The sequence below is a fragment of the Lolium perenne genome, chromosome 7, assembly GCF_019359855.2.
Source record: "Lolium perenne isolate Kyuss_39 chromosome 7, Kyuss_2.0, whole genome shotgun sequence".
NCBI lineage: Eukaryota > Viridiplantae > Streptophyta > Magnoliopsida > Poales > Poaceae > Lolium > Lolium perenne.
The window spans coordinates 25,338,193-25,359,993 of record NC_067250.2 but is presented as its reverse complement, the minus strand read 5'-3'; the positions used below and the strand labels follow the sequence as shown (position 1 = coordinate 25,359,993).

The following is a 21,801-nucleotide window of genomic DNA, read 5'->3' as shown; positions in this document are numbered from 1 at the left end:
ACAACTAGTAATGCTCCATCCGATTCATAATAAGTGCCAGGGTTTAAATTTATTTTATTTAAGTTTAAATTTGAAGTAAAACCCGATATTTTTTATAGATCAGATGGAGGAGCATGCTTATACTAGCTCTGTGGTTCACCTAACATATCTGAAAATATTATACTCAAGAATTGTTTAGAGCTACTCATATCTTGATTTAGCACGATAAGCGACACCTAACATAGAAAACAGAAGGGGTATCAAATATTCCATGCTGAAAACAACAACCTTCAGACATTTCTAGCTAGGTGACAGAGGGAGTGAGCGCAAGTAATGTGATGTTTCTGGATATAATTAACGCCGTTGCCGACAGGTGAGGTGAACGCATATCTGCCAAATATTTCGCGCGGATTCTGCTGACGGTCTCAAGAATCAAGGCCAGGCTAGTAAAGCTGCAGGAATGTGATTAACTAGTTAGCAAATCAGAGGAGCATTGGCTCAATGCTTGGACCGCAGCGTTTGGAAAGCGATACATGGTGCCTGTGCTGGTACAAGTAGCCGTGTTTATCGTCGTCTAGCCTTCGCGACGATGCGGCTGCAGGTACATGTGACGCGAGCACGAAGAGATGGCCCTGTCTATGCCTGTGTGTTGTTAATGTGTCTGTATCTGATATTAAATGAACAATGATACTTATCTACTGTTGCTAACCTTCAGTGAGATGTCAGGGTCCATCGTGGCCACACTTCGTATCCAATTAAATACGCCTTTTTCTTGCCTGGTTTTGGTAGCCGTTGATGTGAAAACTGAAAAGCTTGTGTGCAAAAATATGCACTAAAGTTGTTTTAGGCTGGCGCCCAAAAAATGCGGGCAAAAATCATGCTCCAGCAGGTGCACCGCTAATAAAAAAGTACTGGATGCTGAAAACTGAAAAGCTGTTGTCCAAAATGGATAACAAGTTGGTAAAACACCCCAAAGGAAAGATAAACTGTATTGCACAAAGGAGTGAAAATGCAGAGGCACACACGAAAGTACGGAACCCACGTACACCACCGCTCTAGCACACTAATGCAATACTGTACACTCCAGCATGGTACTTTAGACAAAGAAATAGAAACGCGAAGTGGCAAAAGTGTCAGTAGTAAAGGCTTGTGAACGCTGCCACTACGGCTACCCACAATGGGAGTATCATAGGTAGTATCATGCATTCCATGCATGCAAAATGCTGATGTGGCAGTGCTATTAAGGAGGAGAGAGAGGATACTAGTATCATAGGTAGATACAGTATCATAGCACATATTACTAGAAAAATTAATGTCAAGTAAATCTTGTACATCTATTTGCATTGAGATTCTACAAAACAATTAATATATGAAGACTATGATACTAGTATATGATACCATGCATTGTGGAGATAGTAACATGTAGTAGTATCATATGCATGATACTTCTATATGATACTATGCATTGCGACTAGTCTACGGCAGCAGAGGAAGCAACTATTCTGGGTGATGCTGATGCTACCCTATCGCATTGAAGCGTGCCGCCAATCTGACACTAACTTTGATGAGGGATCGTGGACAGGGCACCAACTTTCACTGGAATGTATGTACCCCGAAACAAGCTCTCCAGTGCTTTGTCAGACCATATTTATGGAGCACCCAGAGTCTCGAGGGGCATCATCAGATCAGGACCAAGTCGTATGTGCCTAACCAAAAACAAAAAAAGTTTGCAATGGCAACTTAAACTGAATAGATAGGCACCGTTCAAATTGGCACTGAATAGGATTTTGGATTTCAAATGGGTTTGCCAAATGTTTGTGCGCAAGTAAAAGAAACACCCCCAACAGATAGTAACGGGCCATTATGTATGACAAGACTGAGGCTATGGATGAGCTCGATTAAACAAAAATAAATAATTTACATTGATGAATAACACGGTACAAATACAACACGGAGATCGCTGCCTCAAGTGAGCTGGAGGCTGAAAACTTTGATTATCCTCCAAGTGTAATATACACCTTTGTATAAATACATTTTGGCAAAACTGGATACATGTCATTAATTTGCTGCCAGCTACTATACAATATGGTAAGGATAAAGGGCAAAAACCAACTAGTGTACATAACTCCCTAACAGGCAAGCAGAAGGGTAAGAAATTGATGGAGGGGTAGAAAAAAGGAAAAACTCGCCTTTGCCAGCAGCACAATGAAAGAGCTATCACAACATTATACACAGGTGGCACTACAACCCAGCGGGAAAATTGCTGATTTGCCCTTGTTCCAGCCTGTCCTCGCCGTTCACTTTGTAGGAAATCCGGATCCGCATAGCAATTGGTTTCTGTGAAGCAAGCAATGCAGAATAATAACATATTAGAATCGCAAGGAAACTAAAGAGAACTGCAAACTTGCAACATAAACCAAGTTTACAGAAAGAATCGTCATGTATCAAGGACCATGTTTGTGCAAGTCTTCTACTTGGAAGATGGCAGGGCTGACTATAGGACACTTTAGTACTGGATTGAATGTTTTCCTGTCGTTGTATCAAGAATTGGACTGTGTAGAGGGACAATCAGATCACAACCAATATGCTACGACAGTTTCATTTCATACGAAAATAGAATGATTTCCCTTGCTGCAAATGTTCAGGGAGCTGAAGTCGGGTGCTTTACCGACATAAAAAAAAACATCCAAATGCATGTTCAAATAGTTATCTGTCTAATCCTTTCTAATTCGGCCAACTGGGTCAAACTGAAGATTCAATGACGACATTGCCACGTAATGACGTTTTGTATGTAGAACTGATTGTCGTGACAGATAACAAACGATAGCGTTGATGATACATCACAGATGGTGCTGTATATCAAGTAGAATTAGCAAGTTCCAACAAAAAAAAAGGAAGCAATGCACTTATGGTCTTCGATCATGTAGACAAATGTTCAACTGACAGCTACCCACGTAGTTCTGCTAATCAACAAATGACCCACCTAGTTGATTAGGAATCCATGCACACAGCATGCAGCACGTAGTAGTACAAGTACCATATATTTTCGTTTTAAATAGATGTTTGTTTCATTATTGTTAAATGTGTGATGGAGCATCAACCATTAGATCTCAAATGGCAGATCAATGATACCAAGGATAGTGTAACATAGAAGTGTGGGACATCTTCAAGGTGACATCTTGTTTATAATACTTTGGCACGAGCATGCAAAAGACTGAGTTGCCAGTGAAATGGGTTCTTTCAAGCTTACAAAAAGACCACTAGCCAATGAAAACCAGAAAAGGTTTGTAGCCACTTTTGAAGGGCATATCGTCAAATACCTGTCCATGTTGATTGTTAGTGACGCTGAGGCTTTGTGTAACTGAACCCTTCCCGCTGGCCGGAAGGGTGCTGCTGCTAGCAGGGTCCAAACGCAACTGGATGAACTGAAATGCAGATTTGGACAGAAATATGAACTATCAATCTGTGCTATTTGATAAATAACTATAAAGGAGAATTATGACGCTTTCCACAAATAAAAAACAATTATACGTGTCCTGTCACCCCCTTGGCATTCGCAAACAATTTTATTTGCACATTTTAACAAATGACCTTCAAGAATCCTGAACGAAAACTGAACTGCATGTCAACTAGGATGATGATGCTTTGGAAATCGAAAGTAGGTGAAAGATAAAATAAGTTACCAATCACTAGATGGCTTTTTACCCAACAAAATTCAAATTGCCTAATTACAGATTTGCCACAGAAACCGAACTAGAGAAATAACAGTTAGTTCTTCATTTGTGTGTCAACGGATTTTTGTTATGAAAAAATCCATTGCTGAAAAGGGTTGGTATCAGAGGAACTTTAGAGATGCTACCTTTGGTACAGCTGCCTGAAACATGAAATCTGTCAATGTAGCAGAAGTCAAATTTGTAAAGCTGACATGCATTGTAGTTTCCTGAGGTTTTCCAGGCTGCTTCTTAAAATTGAAGGTGATCTTCAAAGTTGCACTCTGGAAAGCTGTGATTGGCGGGTAAGCTGTTTGTTCATCTGGTGAGCAAGCAAGTAGAGTATGTTAATTTCCTCATAATTAGGAAAGCTACCAGATTAATCAAGTGATAGGAGCGGACCAGGGAGTGGTGAACTTGGGGCCAAACCATCGAGAAGATCGAAAACTTGAGGTGTTGCAGAAGCATGTTTAGTCACTGCTGCACAGTGCTAGATAACTAAGCATGTATGACAGACATGGCGGAAAGATAAAAACATTATCAATACAGTTGCTTTACCTTGGCCAGGAGAGATAACAGTCGATGTTGTTGGCGGACCATTTTGTACAGGAGATGAACCAATAGATAGAAGATCCATTAAAATATCTGTACTTGCAGATGGAGCTCCACCTTAGAATAAACAAGAAATAACCTGATAAGCAAGACTCGGAGTGACAATGTACACTAAAAACAGTACAGGAATATAGCTAAGAATCACACGAGGGCCTGTTTAGGATAATTCAAAGTAGCTCAGAACTGACAAAATATTGAGCCATCCTAAACAATATCATATTCACATATGCTTAATCCTCATCGAATATGCATTACTAACAAAAATCAGTATCAAATGTGAGAAGCCAGAAACCACTGGAATGGTGACAAAGCATCACTTCTTTCATCAGTGCTAAGAGAAAAGCATAAGAAGCAATTATGTATGAAACAAAATAATAGAGTCAAAACCTGTACTAGAAGAATCAGTCAGGTCAATGCCCAAAAGATCGTGTAGGAAATTATTAGGCGCTGCAGTAGGGGCAGAAGTACTCGCTGGAGTATCATCAGAACTTAAATCAAGTAAATCAGCTAATGGAGCTGGTGGTGGTTTTGCTACACCGTTTGGAAGCTTAAGGGAGCCTCCAGGAGTGGCTGCTGGAGCAGATTTATTTAATGAAACACTCGCTTGTGAAGAAGTGGCTCGCTTCACCAAATAACTAGCTTCATCTAATACAGGCATCCGCTCAAGCAAAGATGATCTGCACGCACACCAGCAGTCACAAAACAAACATATTAGTTTATGAAAACAACTATGACACTAATGCAGATTTGAGAAATAATTGTTAAAAACTGTCACCCACTTTATAGACTGGTGTCTTTGAATGATGGAATTAAATTCAATTGATCTTTGCTGTAGCTCAAGCACAGTGTTCCCTTTGTTCTGAACTACAATCTCTTGTATCCTCCTGGCAACATAATGTAACAGTCACTTTGTGATAGATAACATAAAACAATATTCACATACAGATAAACAAAAATACATGCTCCAACGAATACAATAATTATAAACAGAAATTTGGAAAACATGGCTAACAAATCAAGCTTTCAGCAAAGTTGAAGCTCCAGCATTAAAATCGTATACTTGCCAGCCAAGGTAAAGTCAAATGGATAGTGAATCTATGAATAACGTCACCAACACTTAGTTTAAGTCATTAGGCTTATGGAAAACAAGCCGGCTCTTAAGAAATTCGATGAGACATGATTATTAAACTAAAAGGTTTGAAAATGTAAGCTTGCAACATTTTCAACATAATATTTGCCATCAATTGCCTTTGTAGAAACATATTGTATAATCACAGAAGGTTCATGTGCATGTGCAAGCGCAGCATAGATATGAGTTATGAGAACTGGAAAATGATGACCATATGACCAGTGGTATTGTTTACAACAAACCTTAGGTCAATCAGGAGACCCATGGAACAAGTCAACTGAAACAATGTAACTTAACCAGCTAAAAGCCAAATCATTTTTGAATATTGTAGTAGGTAAACCGACAATAATGCAATGTTGAGTTGTATGACATCTTACTCTGAAGTTGGCGGAAATCGTGAAGAAAGCTTCAAAAGAGCAACAAGACACATAGCCCGTGTTGTAACGTCTACAGAGTAGCGTTTAAGAGCTAGCTCTACAGCATCCACCGCATCAGATTCTGTTACCTGAACAAGTTCAGGCATTGGCCAGGCCGTTTGACAATAGGAAAAGTGAAGTGCGATTCTATTAATTGAAATGCAGAAAAATGATATCATCCACTGGAAAAAGATCGAAATAATAAACTAAACTGGCATGCTGCTGTGCTTTAAAGAGTGAAATATCTGTGTGTGGCTAAATGAATGATCAAGCAACTTTCCTGGTGAACTAATATATAGGTATTTTTCAAGGTAATCATGAAGAAGAATTTAAAAAATAAGTATTATTCCCCGCAAAAAAAAGTATTATCCAAGAGCTACTCCTTCAAAGCCTTGAATATGACTAAATTCGGAGCAGTTCAAGCACAGTGGATGCACAGTCTGCGGGTAGAAAGTAAACAAGAATATGAATGCTACAAAATGAAGGTCCCATTGCAGAGTGATTCCTCAGCAGAAAATATATCAGCTAATTATGGTGGCTGGTAAGGATTTTCAACTCACCGTGATTGGTTCCTCAACATCCAGCATACTAATGTTGTTGACCAGCATCTCACCATATTCACCAATGCACCAAACAGACACCCTAACTAAACTTTCCTAAATAATTCAAAGTAGATGACACATCAGATAGGATGAAATTCAATCACGTAGTTTACAAAGAATACTAATTATGTCTCCATACCTGTGCACCACATGCTTGCAATGCCTTGTATAACGATCTCACTGAGTATCCTTGAAGTTCAGATGCATTGCTTATCAGAACTATAAGGGCATGCCATACATCATCCTTCACAAAGTTTCCAGACTGGATATAGAAGGGTATAATATAAATTTGCGTATTCCTTATTGGGCTCATGCAAAAGAAAAATAAGCTCATAGTGGTTACATACCAGAGATAAAACCTTGAACATCTGGTCTAGGTACCACAACTTATCTTGAGAAAACCTATTAGAATTAGAAACCTGTTAATGTATTGTAAATCAACAGGAGAGAAGAAAGTTGTAAATCAAAAGGACAGGCACTGATTCCAAAGATAAGTTGATTATTCACATGTGATACAGTTAAGCAATAGTAAGGGGGTAAAGGAATGAGCAGAAGCATTATGTGACTGACAAAGAGCATAAAAACACCAAAACAAAATTCTGAAGTCAAAAACTGATGTTATAGCCTGTTAAATAGCACGACATGCAAGAAATTTTGTTGGCAGATATGCTCTTATAGTATATATTCCGAATTTCCAATGCATCATCCAGAATTAAGTTCGCATGACGACATCCCTCTCAGAAAACTGGGCCCAAAGCCTTTTGCTGTATTCTAGGCAAAAGGGGGAATGTGAAATGAAAATAAAGAAACTGTCCCCTCATGTTAACAAAAATTACCCTTAGTTTAACTACCATGGTCTCCCTCTCGGGAGAAGAAATAATTGCAGTATGACAAGGAAAATTCATCATTTACTTCTGAATATTTATTAGTTGTCAATTATGTTGCGAGATATATGTAACAGTGGATGTACAAAAAATCTTTGGAGCAACTAAGTAATAGCAAATCAGATGTTCTTCCAACAGCCAATAGAGATGGTGAATGTGCCATGACTTACTTTTCAACTATTAAGCATATTTTGGCTGTGAGGTCTTCCTTGAAGTCCTCGTCACTTACTTCTAGGTAATCAACAAGCTCCTTTGTCAAAGGCTTTACATTGGTGTCATTGACGAGTAAGTAAACGAGTTCAAGGGCCCTTTTGCGAATAGAGACATCTGCATCCTGAGAGTGCATACGTGATTAAATTTTTAAGTGGAAAAGAAAAGGAACTAGGTATCCAGTGACGAGCAAGTGAAAGGTCGGTAGCACAACCATAAACAGGGTGGAATGCAATTAAAAGTTGATAATAAGCCAATAAGGCTTTTTGATTGTCAGGAGGATAAATATACACGATTGCTTACTCGGAGATTGAATAGTTTTCTAAAACAGGAAAGGGAGGGAAGGTGACAAAGGTAAGAAATATGGTGTAGTCATCTTTCTCTTGTTACATGTGTCACTAACGAAGGCATATATATAAGAACAGAAATGAGCCTAGCCTTGGGAGAAAAGGTAAATCAGGGATCTGAGCCACACTCACGGGCACACCACAGGCAAAGTCAGAGAGGCTTGTTCCACAGCAGACCATGGAGGAGAGAGGAAAGAGACCACGGGCATACACCACAGCTCCTCTCTCTCTCTCAATTGATTCCATTCTGTGCGAATGGGATTCCCTGACTTATTCTGTTCCCCTCTCACCCCTCTGTTTCCCCTCTATCTAGCCCCTACAGCCATGGTCCCCGCTTGCCTCCTCTGTTTCTGCTCGACCTGTCCATGGCGTCCAAAAGCAGCCAGAGCGACGCCTTCCCCGCCTAAGCGACGACCTGGACGGCTAATAGGTCGAATCTGGACGCCTTAGACAAGAAACTAAGGCGAGGACGACGCCTTGCCATCTCCAGGCGCTGTGACGCTTAGGTGTCGCCTAGGCGACGACTTGGCTACGCTTTTAAAACCATGGGTGAAGCTTATCTCAAAGTTGTAAAGGTATGATCATTTTTACTTCCCCAGAAGAAATTAAATAAACACATTATACCGTAGCGTAGAGTTGTACGCACGATTACCTTGACACACTCTAGAATTGTTGACCTGTGCCTTTGCACTGCTTGCGTGTCAACTGACATGGCCTTCATAAGCATATTTAGAGCAACGTATCTGGAAACACAGTATGCATAGTAAGTGTCGATTATCTATTACACTATTACAACAATAGAGAAAGAAGCCCCTGCATTCGTCCACATGGGCCAACAACATATGACCTAGTGATCGTAGTGCGTCCAGATTACAACAGTGGAGGTTAATAATAACAAAATATAGGTTAGAAGTCTACATAAAATAGACATAAAGTATGAAATTTTGCTATTCACGGAATACGCTGCTTTGGTCAGTACTTGCACAATACGGATGAAGAGATAAAGGGACAGTTTAGACAGACTCATCTTGGGCCATTGGAACTGACATTAGCTCGAAGTTTTTGACCAACAATATCAATTGGCATTTACAGGAAAACAAACAACTGAACTAAAACCAGACATGATGATACATATCAAATATAGGCCTGCAAATGTGTGCCATATAGGTCACTCTACTAATTATTTACAGGAGATTGTATAATTTTTTACAAGGAAAAAGTAACTCGATGGTGCAAGTGCTCTATTCATTCCTGATATGCGAGAACGAATTTATAATGTCTGTAAACAGTGGTTGGAAATATGCTCATCTACTACAGAGACAAGTCAGAACTCCAGATCCGCAAAATGACATGAAACTACAAATATTCTACACCGTGAATTAGTCATCCAAGAGCAAAAGAAAATTTACCTTATATTGTTATCACGGTTGGACAAGAATCTACCCAGAATGTTAATTGCCAGTACACGTAAACCACTAGTAGCTTCAATGCCCATTATGGTTTCAACACATTCATATAAAATAGCATTTCCAGCATTCTTGTTTGACTCAGTTTTTGTTGCAACCTGGAAATCCATTAGGAGTGTCAACAATGAACTACTCGCTATAAGATACACAAAGTGCCAAGTGCAATTGATAACAAAGAAATGTTTTACCAAAAGATAACATAACGAGGAGAAAACAGTCATGTTACAGAATACATGCATAAACAGTACCCCAAGAAGGCCTAAATGGAAGAATTTCTATAAATAACTTATGAATTACCAGCTTCTTACAGGACTTGGGTGCAGGTTCGAGGAAAAAAAACTGCAAGGACGAGTCCCATTAAGACAGACCATGTTTCTATACAGCATGCGACTAATGATCTAATATGTAGCTTGTAATAACCAAATTTCTAGTTCACTGAATTGATCAAATGTACTTTGAAACAAAGTGTGTAAAACCAAGGATGAACAGATCACCTGGGCAAGAATATCATTCACGTACTCGCTGCAGTCCGCATCCCCTTGACCTAAGGTCCGCATGAGTCTCAGAACTTGGATATGTAAGAATGGATCTGTAATGCCAGCAATGTCATATTCTGGAGCATACGAACTGTTGGACACATCTCTCAGTATCCGGACCAAACCTTCGACACAACGCTGAAACAGGAAGGTTATATAAGAATACTTAACCAACTACTGTCACAGGTATATATAAATATTTGCAATATTCTTGCAGGTATAATCTAACAAAAACTGTTTATGAATATTATTAAAGACGAGAACACATGATATTTTTTGCTTCATGATGAACACAACATAGAGAACGAATGTAGTGATACAAAACAATAATGATAAAATCATAGCAATATTGCGTCCATGCATCACCAAATGAATGGTCTTGAGGAACGATGCTAATGGTTTCCCACTATGGTTCATGAAACAGCACTGTACCTTTCTCAAGTACTCCAATGCTTCAATGCTGGCTTTACAGAGTTCTGTGCACAGCTGGACAGCAGATAGCAGAACTCCGTGATGTTTTTCCTTGAGTAATGATGCAGCAGAACCCATGAAGTTCTCTGCCAAGTCTGGAACTTTTCTTACGATTCGTATAGAGCACAAGGCAGCCTACAAACAGGAGTGTTATACAATCAATAATAGCACTCCATAACACATATTTGAAAACTAACCAGACAGGAATAGCTAGGCGGTTTGAAAACAGCAAGCACAAGATATGAGCATAATATAAGCTTTCGATAATGATAGTATTGATCAGAACACCCCAGATGATAAGAGTTGCTGTTCAAGCGCAAATCTACTGATGCTGATCTACTTATAGCATCCACTGTCGCGTGAGCTTTTGCAGTTCTTATGATAGGGTAAATGATGGAAGAATCATTGCAAGGTTGAGGCATCCAAATAATAACTCTTCCATATGTAGTATCAGACTGCTGGAATGGCAATACTGCCATAATGTTCAAAACAGTCTTCAGAAGGGACAAAAGTATCATATATTATACAATGAGTACCTTCTTCTTTGTATTTGGATCCCTAGTTTGCAACAGCCTCTCCACCTCAGGGGCCAGATCACGCGCCATTTCAGCGGAACAGATGTTCCCTAGGGCGCAGAGTGCAAGGCCCACAATGAACTGGTTGGAGTGGTTAAGATCTCTGACCACGTTAAGTAGTAGCAGTTACTCGAGGATCAACATAACATCGTCAAAATAAACAACAGCACAGAGCAGCAAGGGCGAAAGTAAGCATAGGCAAGCAAGATGGATACTGCTTGAGGGAGTTGGTGACGAGCATGAGGACCTCCTGCCGCTCGTCGAGCAGCAGCGTGAGGCCGAGGTAGCCGATGCGCTTCTCCGGGAAGCCCGCGGCAGCAATGAGCTTGAGGCACTCCATCTGACCGAAATGGGTGGGGTAGCCGAGCATGTGTATGAACATGAGCTTGGCCATGTTGCGGTGCCGGTAGTCCTGGTCGTTCCCGCTGATGGCCGCCCGTATCGCCGCGCACTCCCGCCGCACCACCGCCCGCTCCTCGGCGGCCGTCTTGGACGCGCGTATCGCGCGTATCATGTCCCTGCAACAACGCCGCAATACCAGTTTTACACGATGCAACGGATCTGAAGGGATAGGGCGGGCGCGATCCGAGGAAGCTCACCGGAGGCGTGTGCCGGACGAGAAGGGATTCATGGAAAGGTCCATGGAGAATTCCTCTACGATCTTGTCGACGGAGTACAGGGCAAGGCGGCGGGGGATCTCGCCGTCGCGGGGCGGAGGAGGAAGACCACGACGACGGCGGGTTGGATCTGGAGGTGGTGGTGGTGGTGGTGGTGGTGCGAATTGCGAAGAGGCCCCTTGTTTTCTTAGTTTAGTCCGTTTGAGGAATAGTTAGGCATTTGGAATCTAATCATCTTAGTGACTAGTACTAAATTCCTAGTGTTCCTTTTTTTACACAATGACAAAGTGCCCTGCCATGGCCTTTTAAATTTCATTTCTAGCCACATATGTAAACGTAATTGTTAGCGTGGAAATTATGCGAATGAAGACATCTTATTAATAATATATTCTAGTGACAACACCATCCAACTGATAGAAAGAATATGCATTTTTAGTTGTTTAAATAGATAAGATAATTTTTCAACAAATTCATTTTAGAATATGTATCCGGTTTGCAAAAATCTGGAGGAAAAGGGTATTCAATTCAGATATTGACAATGGATATGGTATGCCAAAAATCACATGATATTCGTACCTGAAATTTCTTTAGGATTGTTCGATGGCTTTTATCAAAATAATCTAGTTTTCGTTCGAAACATCAAAGCTATTAGGATACTAGAATATTTAGTAGTTAGTGAGTTGTTGAGTTCATTCTTTAAACAAATAGCTCAGATACATAGTCACACTATGAATATGAAATCCAAACTTATTAGGATATATATTGGGCTATTGATTCACGGGTCGGTGTTATTCTATCCCTTGTGTTTGCACTATTGCATTCATATGAGTTTTTTATTGTTCATGCATGTAGTTATGTTATAAGTATTTATTCTATCATATTACATTATTTATTTTCTGAGTGTTTTGTTAAACTTGTTTTATCTATTATTCTTTATTGTATAGTTTGCCAACTTACTCGGTGTGTACATATGTGTTATCACCAGAATTTGACCGAGTCAGAGGTGGGCCGCGATCAAGATGAGCTTAAAGGTTATATACGGAAGAAATACGTGGATCGGCCTTATATGCAAAATGGGCTAGATTGCCCGTGTATCTTTAGTTATAGTAGATCGCATCTTAGATTAAAAGTTAGAGTTCGTCTCGTGCACGGTGGGGATTATTCCCACGTTAGAAAGTCCCCTGGACTATAAATATGTATCTAGGGTTTATGGAATAAACAACAACCAACGTTCAACCAACAAATCAATCTCGGCGCATCGCCAACTCCTTCGTCTCGAGGGTTTCTACCGGTAAGCATCATGCTGCCTAGATCGCATCTTGCGATCTAGGCGTAGGCTTTATGTTGTTCATGCGTTGCTCGTACTGAAGCCTTTTTGATGGCGAGCAACGTAGTTATCATAGATGTGTTAGGGTTAGCATAGTTCTTCGTATAACATGCTATCGTAGTGCGACCCTTGCATATCTAGCCGCCCTCACACCTATCTTAGGTGTGGGGGCGGCACCCCGCTTGATCATTATTTAGTAGATCCGATCCGTTACGGTTGCTCCTTGTTCTTCAAGGATTAGTTTAATATCTGCAATAGTTAGGCCTTACAAAGGGTTGGAGGATCCAGCGGCACGTAGGGTGTCGTTTGCTAGTCCTAGACAGGATGTTCCGCGGATCAACCTCGTGTTGGTTTTTAGGCCTTGTCTAGGATCGGCTTACGATCACCGTGCGTGGCCGCGAGGCCCAATCGTGAGTAGGATGATCCGATTATGCGGTGAAAACCCTAAATCGTCGTAGATCGCATTAGCTTTATCTTGATCAAGCAGGACCACCATATATTCGTGCACCTCGTACGAATCATGGGTGGATCGGCTCCTTGAGCCGATTCACAGGATAACCTGAGAGCCGATCGAGGCTCGTATTTAATGTTTACGTGTATGCCATGCAGGAAACTAAGCGAGGCATCTCCATCACCTTCCTGACCAGGTATAGGTCAGGTGGCACGCCCTGCACCAGCATCGGACGTGTGTACCAGAGGCTTTGCGGGCCGTCGCTCGGAGGGACCAGGGCCAGCCGCAGCCCTAAGTTGTTCCCGGCTCTACTGTGTTGCTCGTCGCTGCCCGCCGGTGGGTTTTGACCGCAACACATTCTGGCACGCCCGGTGGGACCAGCTTCGTCATCAACCACATCGCCATCTACATCTGAGATGGCGGACGGCACTCCTGTCACATACGAACGTCGACCGCAAAAGGGGAGTATGACGCCCTAAACGAAGGAAAGCCGGTGATGAGACATCGGCCGGCACGACGAGGTGTAAACCTCTTTTGAGCAGTGCAGTCGAAATAGGGGCCAATTCAGCAGCCGCCCCGTATTATCCGTGCCATACGTTTTCGCCGGCATTCAGCATCAATCTAGCGGGTGACGGAAGACTGGAGTATGGGTTTACATCGGTTTGCGAGGACAGGGAATCAGCATTGGTCCGTGACTGCAGAGCCGATGTTCAGGCATAATCCTACCGACAACCACAGAGCCGATATCCGCAGTTACCTGACAGATTCGGCTCGGGGGGGCACATGAGCAGGCAGACAGACACATAGGGGCAATGAAATATTAGGAGCCGGTGGAAAATCGGCCAGTAAAAAAAATGTAGCAAGTACAGCCGGAGCAGATTCACTCAAGTTCAGCGAAACATTTGTCCCTACTGGAGAAACGCGTCAAGGGCATGAAGGGCGTCAACACGGATGCGATCTACCTCCGCGATCTCAGCTTCGTCGTCCTCGTCTTTACCCGTCACCGGTGGCTGCTCGAGTGCAATTTCAGCCAGATCGGTCTTCAGATCGGCTGTGAGGCCTTTTGCTTCGTCTTGAGAACGGGCAATTAGGGCTTCCTTGTCTTGGACGAGCTGCTTGGTCACCCTTACCCTCTCTTCAAGGCTCTCCAGCTCCTTGCGCAGGGTCTCGAGTTCGGCGCGATTGGCAGAAGTGTCCGTCTTGGCGTCCAGAGCAGCCTTCTTCTCGTTGAGCCGTCGACACTTTTCGGCAATATCGGCTCTCAGTGGAAACTGGGTGTGGCGAAGAGTAATCCTTTGTCGAGCCGATTGCACCCTTGACTTAAAGACCGACAGGGTAACAGCGGGCCAGAGCTTCACTTGCAGTGTCATAGGGAGATGGGGCTGGATATCCTCGAGGATGCCTTTGACTTCCTCGGAATTTTCAATCAGGGTCTCGGTTGAGGAAGAAAGCAAGTCTTTGAGACGCTGGAGTGGACCATGGACCGTACTAGGACTCGGCTCTCCACTTGCCTTGGAAGAAGTTGGTTCGATGGATTCTGGATCGAACGTCAGCAAGCTCGAGAGATCACAACCCTGATAGGGCAAACAAAGTGAGTTTAGCATGCAATGAAGAAATCGATGGAGCCAAGGAGGAGGGGCATACCTCTCCCAAGGTAGGAGGAACAGCCGATGTAGTGACGATCGGTTTTTCTGTGGACTTGGATAGGTCAGCCACTTGGGCAGCCGCGATCGTCGAGGTGGCTAGGTCCAGGGTGGCGGACGGCATCGGTACCTCCTCAACGTCTCCGCTAGAAGTTTCTTCGGTCTGCAGGAGGAAGTGATTAGCCGATCCAAATGACAACGGGTTAGCATGAAGTGTGACCAGGGAGATAATTACATTTGAAACCTCCTGGCTTGATGGAGAGGCTCGTGGGTTCTTACGAGCCCTTTTGACGCAGCGGCGCTTCGTGCGTGACCCTGATCTGGTCGGGGCTTGGGGAGCAGGAGGTTCAGGGATCGACCTTTTCTTAGAAGCCGGCGCTGGTGAAGCCGTCTGGCTCTGGGTGGTGGACCTCTCGGAATTGCCCGAGCTCGAGTCCCCCTGACTGGATTCTTCGGCCCCGCTGGAGGTTTCTTCGGTGGAAGTCTGTAGAAAAGAATACGAGCGTATTGTAAAAGATTTAGAAAGTGGATAAATGTGGACAGGGCCTGAACCAACTTACACGCAAGCTTTCTTGGGCAGGAGCTTTACGCTTCAGGGTTTTCCTGGCAGCCACCTTCCTCACTGCCGTCCTCGCCTGAGTCGAGGCTCGGGGGGCAACTGGCCCCGAAGATGCTTTACTCTTGGGAGCCGATTTCGGTGAAATCGGCTGACTCTGCATTATGACTTTCTTCAGGGGTGGCGAGCTCTGGCAAAAGAGAACCACTGGTGCCGGGGGAAGGAATACGAACGGGGAACCATCGGCTTGTGTGGGAGCCGGACCATCTTGTTGCTGCCAGGAGATGGAGTCGGGTCACAAACAATCACCATAATACTGTTACAAGAAATGTTTAAGTGATGGTACCTAGTCTGCAGGAATGTCATACTCGGCGTCAAGCTCTCTCAGCAGCGGTCCTAGAGCCCTCCTGAAGACGTGGGTCTTCCACATGGACCACCAAGTTTCAAAACCGTCGGTAGTGAAGGAGAAACGGAGGTCGCGGGGAATTGGAATGGCCAAAGCGTCAAAGAAGGTATAACACCTTTGGGCAGTAAGGATGTCGAGCGGTTCGGCTCTACTTGCTGTCAGGTGATGTAAGAAGAAGTGTGGAGGCACCTGTCCGAGACCAAGCTGTCGGGCTGCCACTACCGGTTGATAACATTCATAACCGGGCTTGATGATCCGGTTCGAGGTACTCATGCCAACATGGAGGAAGCAAGGACGAATCATGATGGAGTACAAATGCTGGGTGCTGGCGTCATCGGCAAAGTCATCCAATCGGAAAGAGACTGGGTTTTCAAAATTTGCCGATTCAGTATAAGGGTGGAACAGGGGGTTGTCCAAACCTTGGAAGAAAATCTTAAACCACCCTGCTGCTTCCTTGGGGATCAGCCTGCTGCACAGGAGACCATACGGGGCTTGGCCATAGCTGGTGCATCGAATTTCCTTTCCATTAACATCTGGAAAGGTGCAGGTGGTCAGCGGTGGGAAGTCTGAGATTTGGTTCTGGAAGTATAGTTGGGCCCACAACTGAATAAACCACCAGGGGCCGCCAGTTTTAACTGTCTTTTGAGAGAACAGTTTGACAGACATCAGTTGAAGGGATCGATAGACCTCTCCAAGAAACAGTTTGCCTAGGCCGAGTTGGGTGCCTTTAGCAAGTTCATAGGCCAGGGAGAGGTAATTCTTGGTAGGGGCAAGTGATGGGCCACAGAATATGAAGTGCTCCAGCCAGAAGTTCAGGAAGGCGGTGTGTTCCCTCTCTGTCACGGGGCCTTTGTTTTTCATATAACGATTGAGATAGGCGCCCCAGCTGGTACACTCTTTTTTAGAGGAAAGGGTGAAAGGGACTTTTGGCAGTTTGAATGCAGAAGGGCTGGGGGATGCAATGTCTAGGCCTGTGATCATGGCCACATCCAGCAGAGTCGGTGTCATAGGGCCATGGCCAAACATGAAGCAGTTCAGTGCATCAGACCAGAAGTAGCCGATGGTTTTCAGGATGTTCTCATTCTTCTCAAGAGGAGACAATGATAATGACAAGGCATCGGCTATCCCTATGGTTTCCCAAGTGGCATAATGGGTTTTGGATACTGATGACCCACAAGTATAGGGGATCGCAACAGTCTTCGAGGGAAGTAAAACCCAATTTATTGATTCGACACAAGGGGAGACAAAGAACACTTGGAAGCCTTAACAACGGAGTTGTCAATTCAGTTGCACCTGGAAACAGACTTGCTCGCAAGAGTTTATCGATAATGTAACAGTTTTATAGCAGTAGCAGTAGTGAAATAACAGCAGCAGAGTAACAGAGACAGCAGTAGTGATTTTAGTAAACAGCGGGATTAAAATACTGTAGGCACGGGGACGGATGACGGGCGTTGCATGGATGAGAGAAACTCATGTAACAATCATAACAGGGCATTTGCAGATAATAATAAAACGGTGTCCAAGTACAAAGCAATCAATAGGCATGTGTTCCATATATAGTCGTGCGTGCTCGCAATGAGAAACTTGCACAACATCTTTTGTCCTACCAGCCGGTGGCAGCCGGGCCTCAAGGGAAACTACTGGATATTAAGGTACTCCTTTTAATAAAGTACCGGAGCAAAGCATTAACACTCCGTGAACACATGTGATCCTCACATCGCTACCATCCCCTCCGGTTGTCCCAATTCTTGTCACTTCGGGGCCATTGGTTCTGGACAGCGACATGTGTATACAACTTATAGGTAAGACCATAAACAATGATTATCTTCATGAAACAATAACATGTTCAGATCTGAGATCATGGCACTCGGGCCCTAGTGACAAGCATTAAGCATAACAAGTTGCAACAATATCATCAAAGTACCAATAACGGACACTAGGCACTATGCCCTAACAATCTTATGCTATTACATGACCAATCTCATCCAATCCCTACCATCCCCTTCGGCCTACAGCGGGGGAATTACTCACACATGGATGGGGGAAACATGGCTGGTTGATGTAGAGGCGTTGGCGGTGATGGCGGTGATGATCTCCTCCAATTCCCCGTCCGGCGGAGTGCCGTAACGGAGACTTCTGGCTCCCGCGACGGAGTTTCGCGATGTGGCGGCGTTCTGGAGGGTTTCTGGCGACTTCGACTTCTCTCCGGGTGTTTTTAGGTCGAGGCGAATAAGTAGTCCGAAGGAGGGCGTCGGAGGCCGGCCGAGGGGGCCACACCACAGGGCCGCGCGGGCACCCCCTGGGTCGCGCCACCCTATGGTGTGGGGCCCTCGGGCCTCCACCTCAATTGTCCTTCTGGCTCCGTTAGTTTCCTGGGAAAATAGGGCCTTCTGCATAAATTCCGAGGATTTTCCCGAAAGTTGGATTTCTGCACAAAAACGAGACACCAGAGCAATTCTGCTGAAAACAGCGTTAGTCCGTGTTAGTTGCATCCAAAATACACAAATTAGAGGCAAAACAATAGCAAAAGTGTTCGGGAAAGTAGATACGTTTTGGACGTATCAATTCCCCCCAAGCTTAGCTTATTGCTTGTCCTCAAGCAATTCAGTTAACAACTGAGCGATAAAAGAACTTTCACGAACATATTTGCTCATATGATGTATATATTCTCATGCTATGGCTAATACTTAAGCAGTTCATAATGAGATACATGCAAATAAGATCATCTAACAGCTATGTCAATCATGGAGAGGTACCAACAATTAATAAGAAGCATCATGAATCATGTATATAAGCAAGATTGCAATGTTCATAAGAGAGTATGATAAAGTGGTATCTCGCTTGCCTGTATTTGATTGGCAAAACATAAATGCCCGGGCACCTCTGGAGTTCATAGAAAGACTAGAAGTAGTGATTGTCAAAAGATAAATGCATCAAAGTTATACCACAATCAATCATATTTTGAGACAAGCATATTATACTAAGAATGACAGTTGTGCTCTCAAGATAGTGCTCAAAGAAATAATGGAGACACAACATAAAAGTAAAAGATTGACCCTTCGCGAGAGGGAAGCAGGGATTAACATGCGCTAGAGCTTTTCATTTTTATAAAGACAGGAGTAAAATTATTTTGAGAGGTGTTTGTTGTTGTCAACGAATGGTAATGGGTACACTAACTACCTCGCCAACCGGACTTTCAAGAGCGGCTCCCATGAATTATTGCATATTTATTTGGCACTCCTTCCAACCTTTCTTGCACACACCATGGCTAACCGAATCCTCGGGTGCCTGCCAACAATCTCATACCATGAAGGAGTGCCTTTTTATTTTTGTTTTATTATAATGATGACACTCCCCCAACCTTTGCTTACACAAGCCATGGCTAACCGAATCCTTCGGGTGCCGTCCAACAATCACAAACCATGGAGGAGTGTCTATTTAAGTTAATTAATTCGGGACTGGGAATCCCATTGCCACTCTTTTTGCAAAATTATTGGATAAGCGGATGTGCCACTAGTCCATATGAGAGTCCGTCAAAAGTAAATGACAAGGTTGAAAGCAAAACACCACATACTTCCTCATGAGCTATGAAACATAAACACAAATTGAGAAGCATTTTGAAGGTTTTAAAGGTAGCGCACGAGAATTTACTTGGAATGGTTTGAAATGCCATGCATAGGTATTTATGGTGGACACTCTGGAATAACTTGGTTTTCATGTGTTTGGAAGCACGAGCAGCGTTCCCGCTCAGTACAAGTGAAGGCTAGCAATAGACTAGGGAGCGACAAATCAAGAGAGCAAAGAATCGTCATAATCATGCTTGCGGCAAAATATATTAACGGAGGCATAAAAGTGATACAAGAACTCTGAAGCAATATAAATCATCGAGGCTTAATTGACTTTTTGTTCAGTCATATGCATGCGTGAGCATGTGCCAAGTCGATATAAATGAATTATTCAGAGGAGGATACCACAATGCCATACTTACTTATGAATAAAACAATGCTAGCAAACATCCATGACATGCTACTCATATTAATAAATTGGAGCTAAACATGAGAGATCATAAACTACTAGACTTTCTCAAATAACATATACCTCACATGAACCAACTAAGCATGCTCACATGGATGAGTATCTGTACAAAAATGAAAACAAATAGAGTTCATACCAGCCTCTCACCACAATCAGATTGTCGTAGATCGTCATTATTGCCTTTTCACTTGTGCAGCTTGGATAATATGAAATGAAAACCACGCTCCAGCCACCGAAGACCATTGAACTCATAAAGAACTTTACAAACCAAAGAAGAACAGCAAATATTTTTGGTGTTTTTGAATTAGAAACAAGAACAAGAGGAAACAAACAAACAAAGCAAAATCTTTTTGGGTTTTCTTATAGCAAACTAGCGATAGCAAATAAAGTGAGACAAATGCAAGAAACTAAAGCAAACAAATGGTGAAGAGAAATAACAGAAATATTTTTGGTCTTTTTGTGTTTTGGGAAGGAAACAAAACAAAAACAAGAAATAGCAAACTAAAAGAAACACAGAAAAGCGAGATGGCAGAAATCTGCCAAAACCTGACAGCAGTACAGAAATTGATTTTTACAAAAATCTTACGTTGCTCGGATCGAAAAGTGTTCAACTAATGAAAGTTAGATAACAACCTGGGTAACCTACACAAAAATTTGCAGCTCAAAATGACGCTCTGGCTATTTTTGACGATTTTTACAGTAACGTTCCAGAATCTGTTTTCAGGCAGCATTTCCCCAAATATCATCTTCCTCTCATTAGAAAACCACTCAAACGAACAAAACAAGTATGTGCAAGTATCCAGCAACCATAATATGCAAAGAATTAGTGATGCCGGTATACCTCCCCCCAAGCTTAGGCTTTTGGCCTAAGTGGAGTTTAATCCCATCGATCCCATGAGGTAGTGTCTCCGTAATATGAAGATGGGTCGTATTCCGGGTATGTGCTAGAAGAAGCACCCGGATATGTGACGGTGTGGTCGTAGGAGGTCCCGACGTCCTAGAAGTCATGTTGCTGGTGGAAGTCTTTTATCTTCAAATGTTCATCCACCTCCTCCTTAGTGCACGACCATGACTGCCTGTCAATACTCAACAAACCAGGTTGGGGAAGAGGGATTTCCTTCTCCTCCCCGTCAGAAAACAACATTCTATACACCATACTATCTAAAGTAGAGTCAGTAGTAACAAAATGATGACTCTTCATAGCAGTAATATCAAGTCTCCTAGGGGCCAATGGCACATCATTAGGATCAATAGGAAGATTAAGAAAAGTTAAAACACGCAGCGCAATAGTTCCTCCAAAAATAGGCCCCCTGGTAGTCAGGCGGCGAGCAATAAGAGCACCAAGGTGATAAGATGTATGACCAGTAAGTGCAATATTCAGGAAAGCAAGATGGTAGCTAGAGATATTACTAGTGTTCTCCCTACCAAGAATGCTAGTAGCAATGTAGTATGCAAAATATTTAATGGCGGGGAGTTGAATGTTTCTTATCTTGCCCCGCTGAATGGTGCGACAATCATCATCGGTGATTCCACGGTAGAGCTCCAGCAAGTCCCGGGGGTTGTCATCAATCCTACTTGCTGTACCTACAGGGGCAATATCCAGGGCACAACAAAAATCCTTCAATGGCATAGTCACAGTATTACCATAAATCCTGAACGCAACTGTTGGCTCATAGTGTTTGTTGTTGAACTGGAAACTCTCGACGAAGATTTTGGTGAGCAAGTAGTATTGCTCCCTTTCATCGCCCATATAAGTGGTTAACCCTGCCCTGTTGACAAGGGTTAAGAAATCCTCCAGTATCCCTGCATTCCTTAGAAAATCATAACAT

The 21,801-nt window shown here is 43.0% G+C and overlaps 1 protein-coding gene across 3 annotated transcripts; it reads right to left on the bottom strand.

Annotated features, from left to right (window-relative positions):
• Positions 1 to 1,936: 1,936 nt before the first annotated feature.
• On the bottom strand, positions 1,937 to 11,726 carry LOC127318059 (AP-1 complex subunit gamma-2). 3 transcript variants are annotated; one of them, XM_051348676.2, is made up of 19 exons: positions 11,537 to 11,726; positions 11,153 to 11,455; positions 10,899 to 11,040; positions 10,324 to 10,497; positions 9,850 to 10,029; positions 9,299 to 9,453; positions 8,542 to 8,632; positions 7,503 to 7,666; positions 6,796 to 6,850; positions 6,588 to 6,710; positions 6,407 to 6,502; positions 5,808 to 5,935; positions 5,081 to 5,185; positions 4,689 to 4,978; positions 4,248 to 4,358; positions 4,092 to 4,169; positions 3,839 to 4,011; positions 3,300 to 3,404; positions 1,937 to 2,316 (listed from the first exon to the last, which is right to left on the bottom strand). In XM_051348676.2, the coding sequence occupies exons 1-19, from the start codon at positions 11,578 to 11,580 to the stop codon at positions 2,221 to 2,223; spliced, it is 2,613 nt and encodes an 870-aa protein (XP_051204636.1). In that variant the 5' UTR covers positions 11,581 to 11,726; the 3' UTR covers positions 1,937 to 2,220. The 3 variants fall into 3 exon arrangements, with proteins under 3 accessions (XP_051204636.1, XP_051204637.1, XP_071679787.1); XM_051348677.2 differs by having other exon boundaries at positions 4,092 to 4,166; XM_071823686.1 differs by lacking the exon at positions 11,537 to 11,726 and having other exon boundaries at positions 10,899 to 11,038; positions 11,153 to 11,285.
• Between the last annotated feature and the right edge of the window lie 10,075 nt (positions 11,727 to 21,801).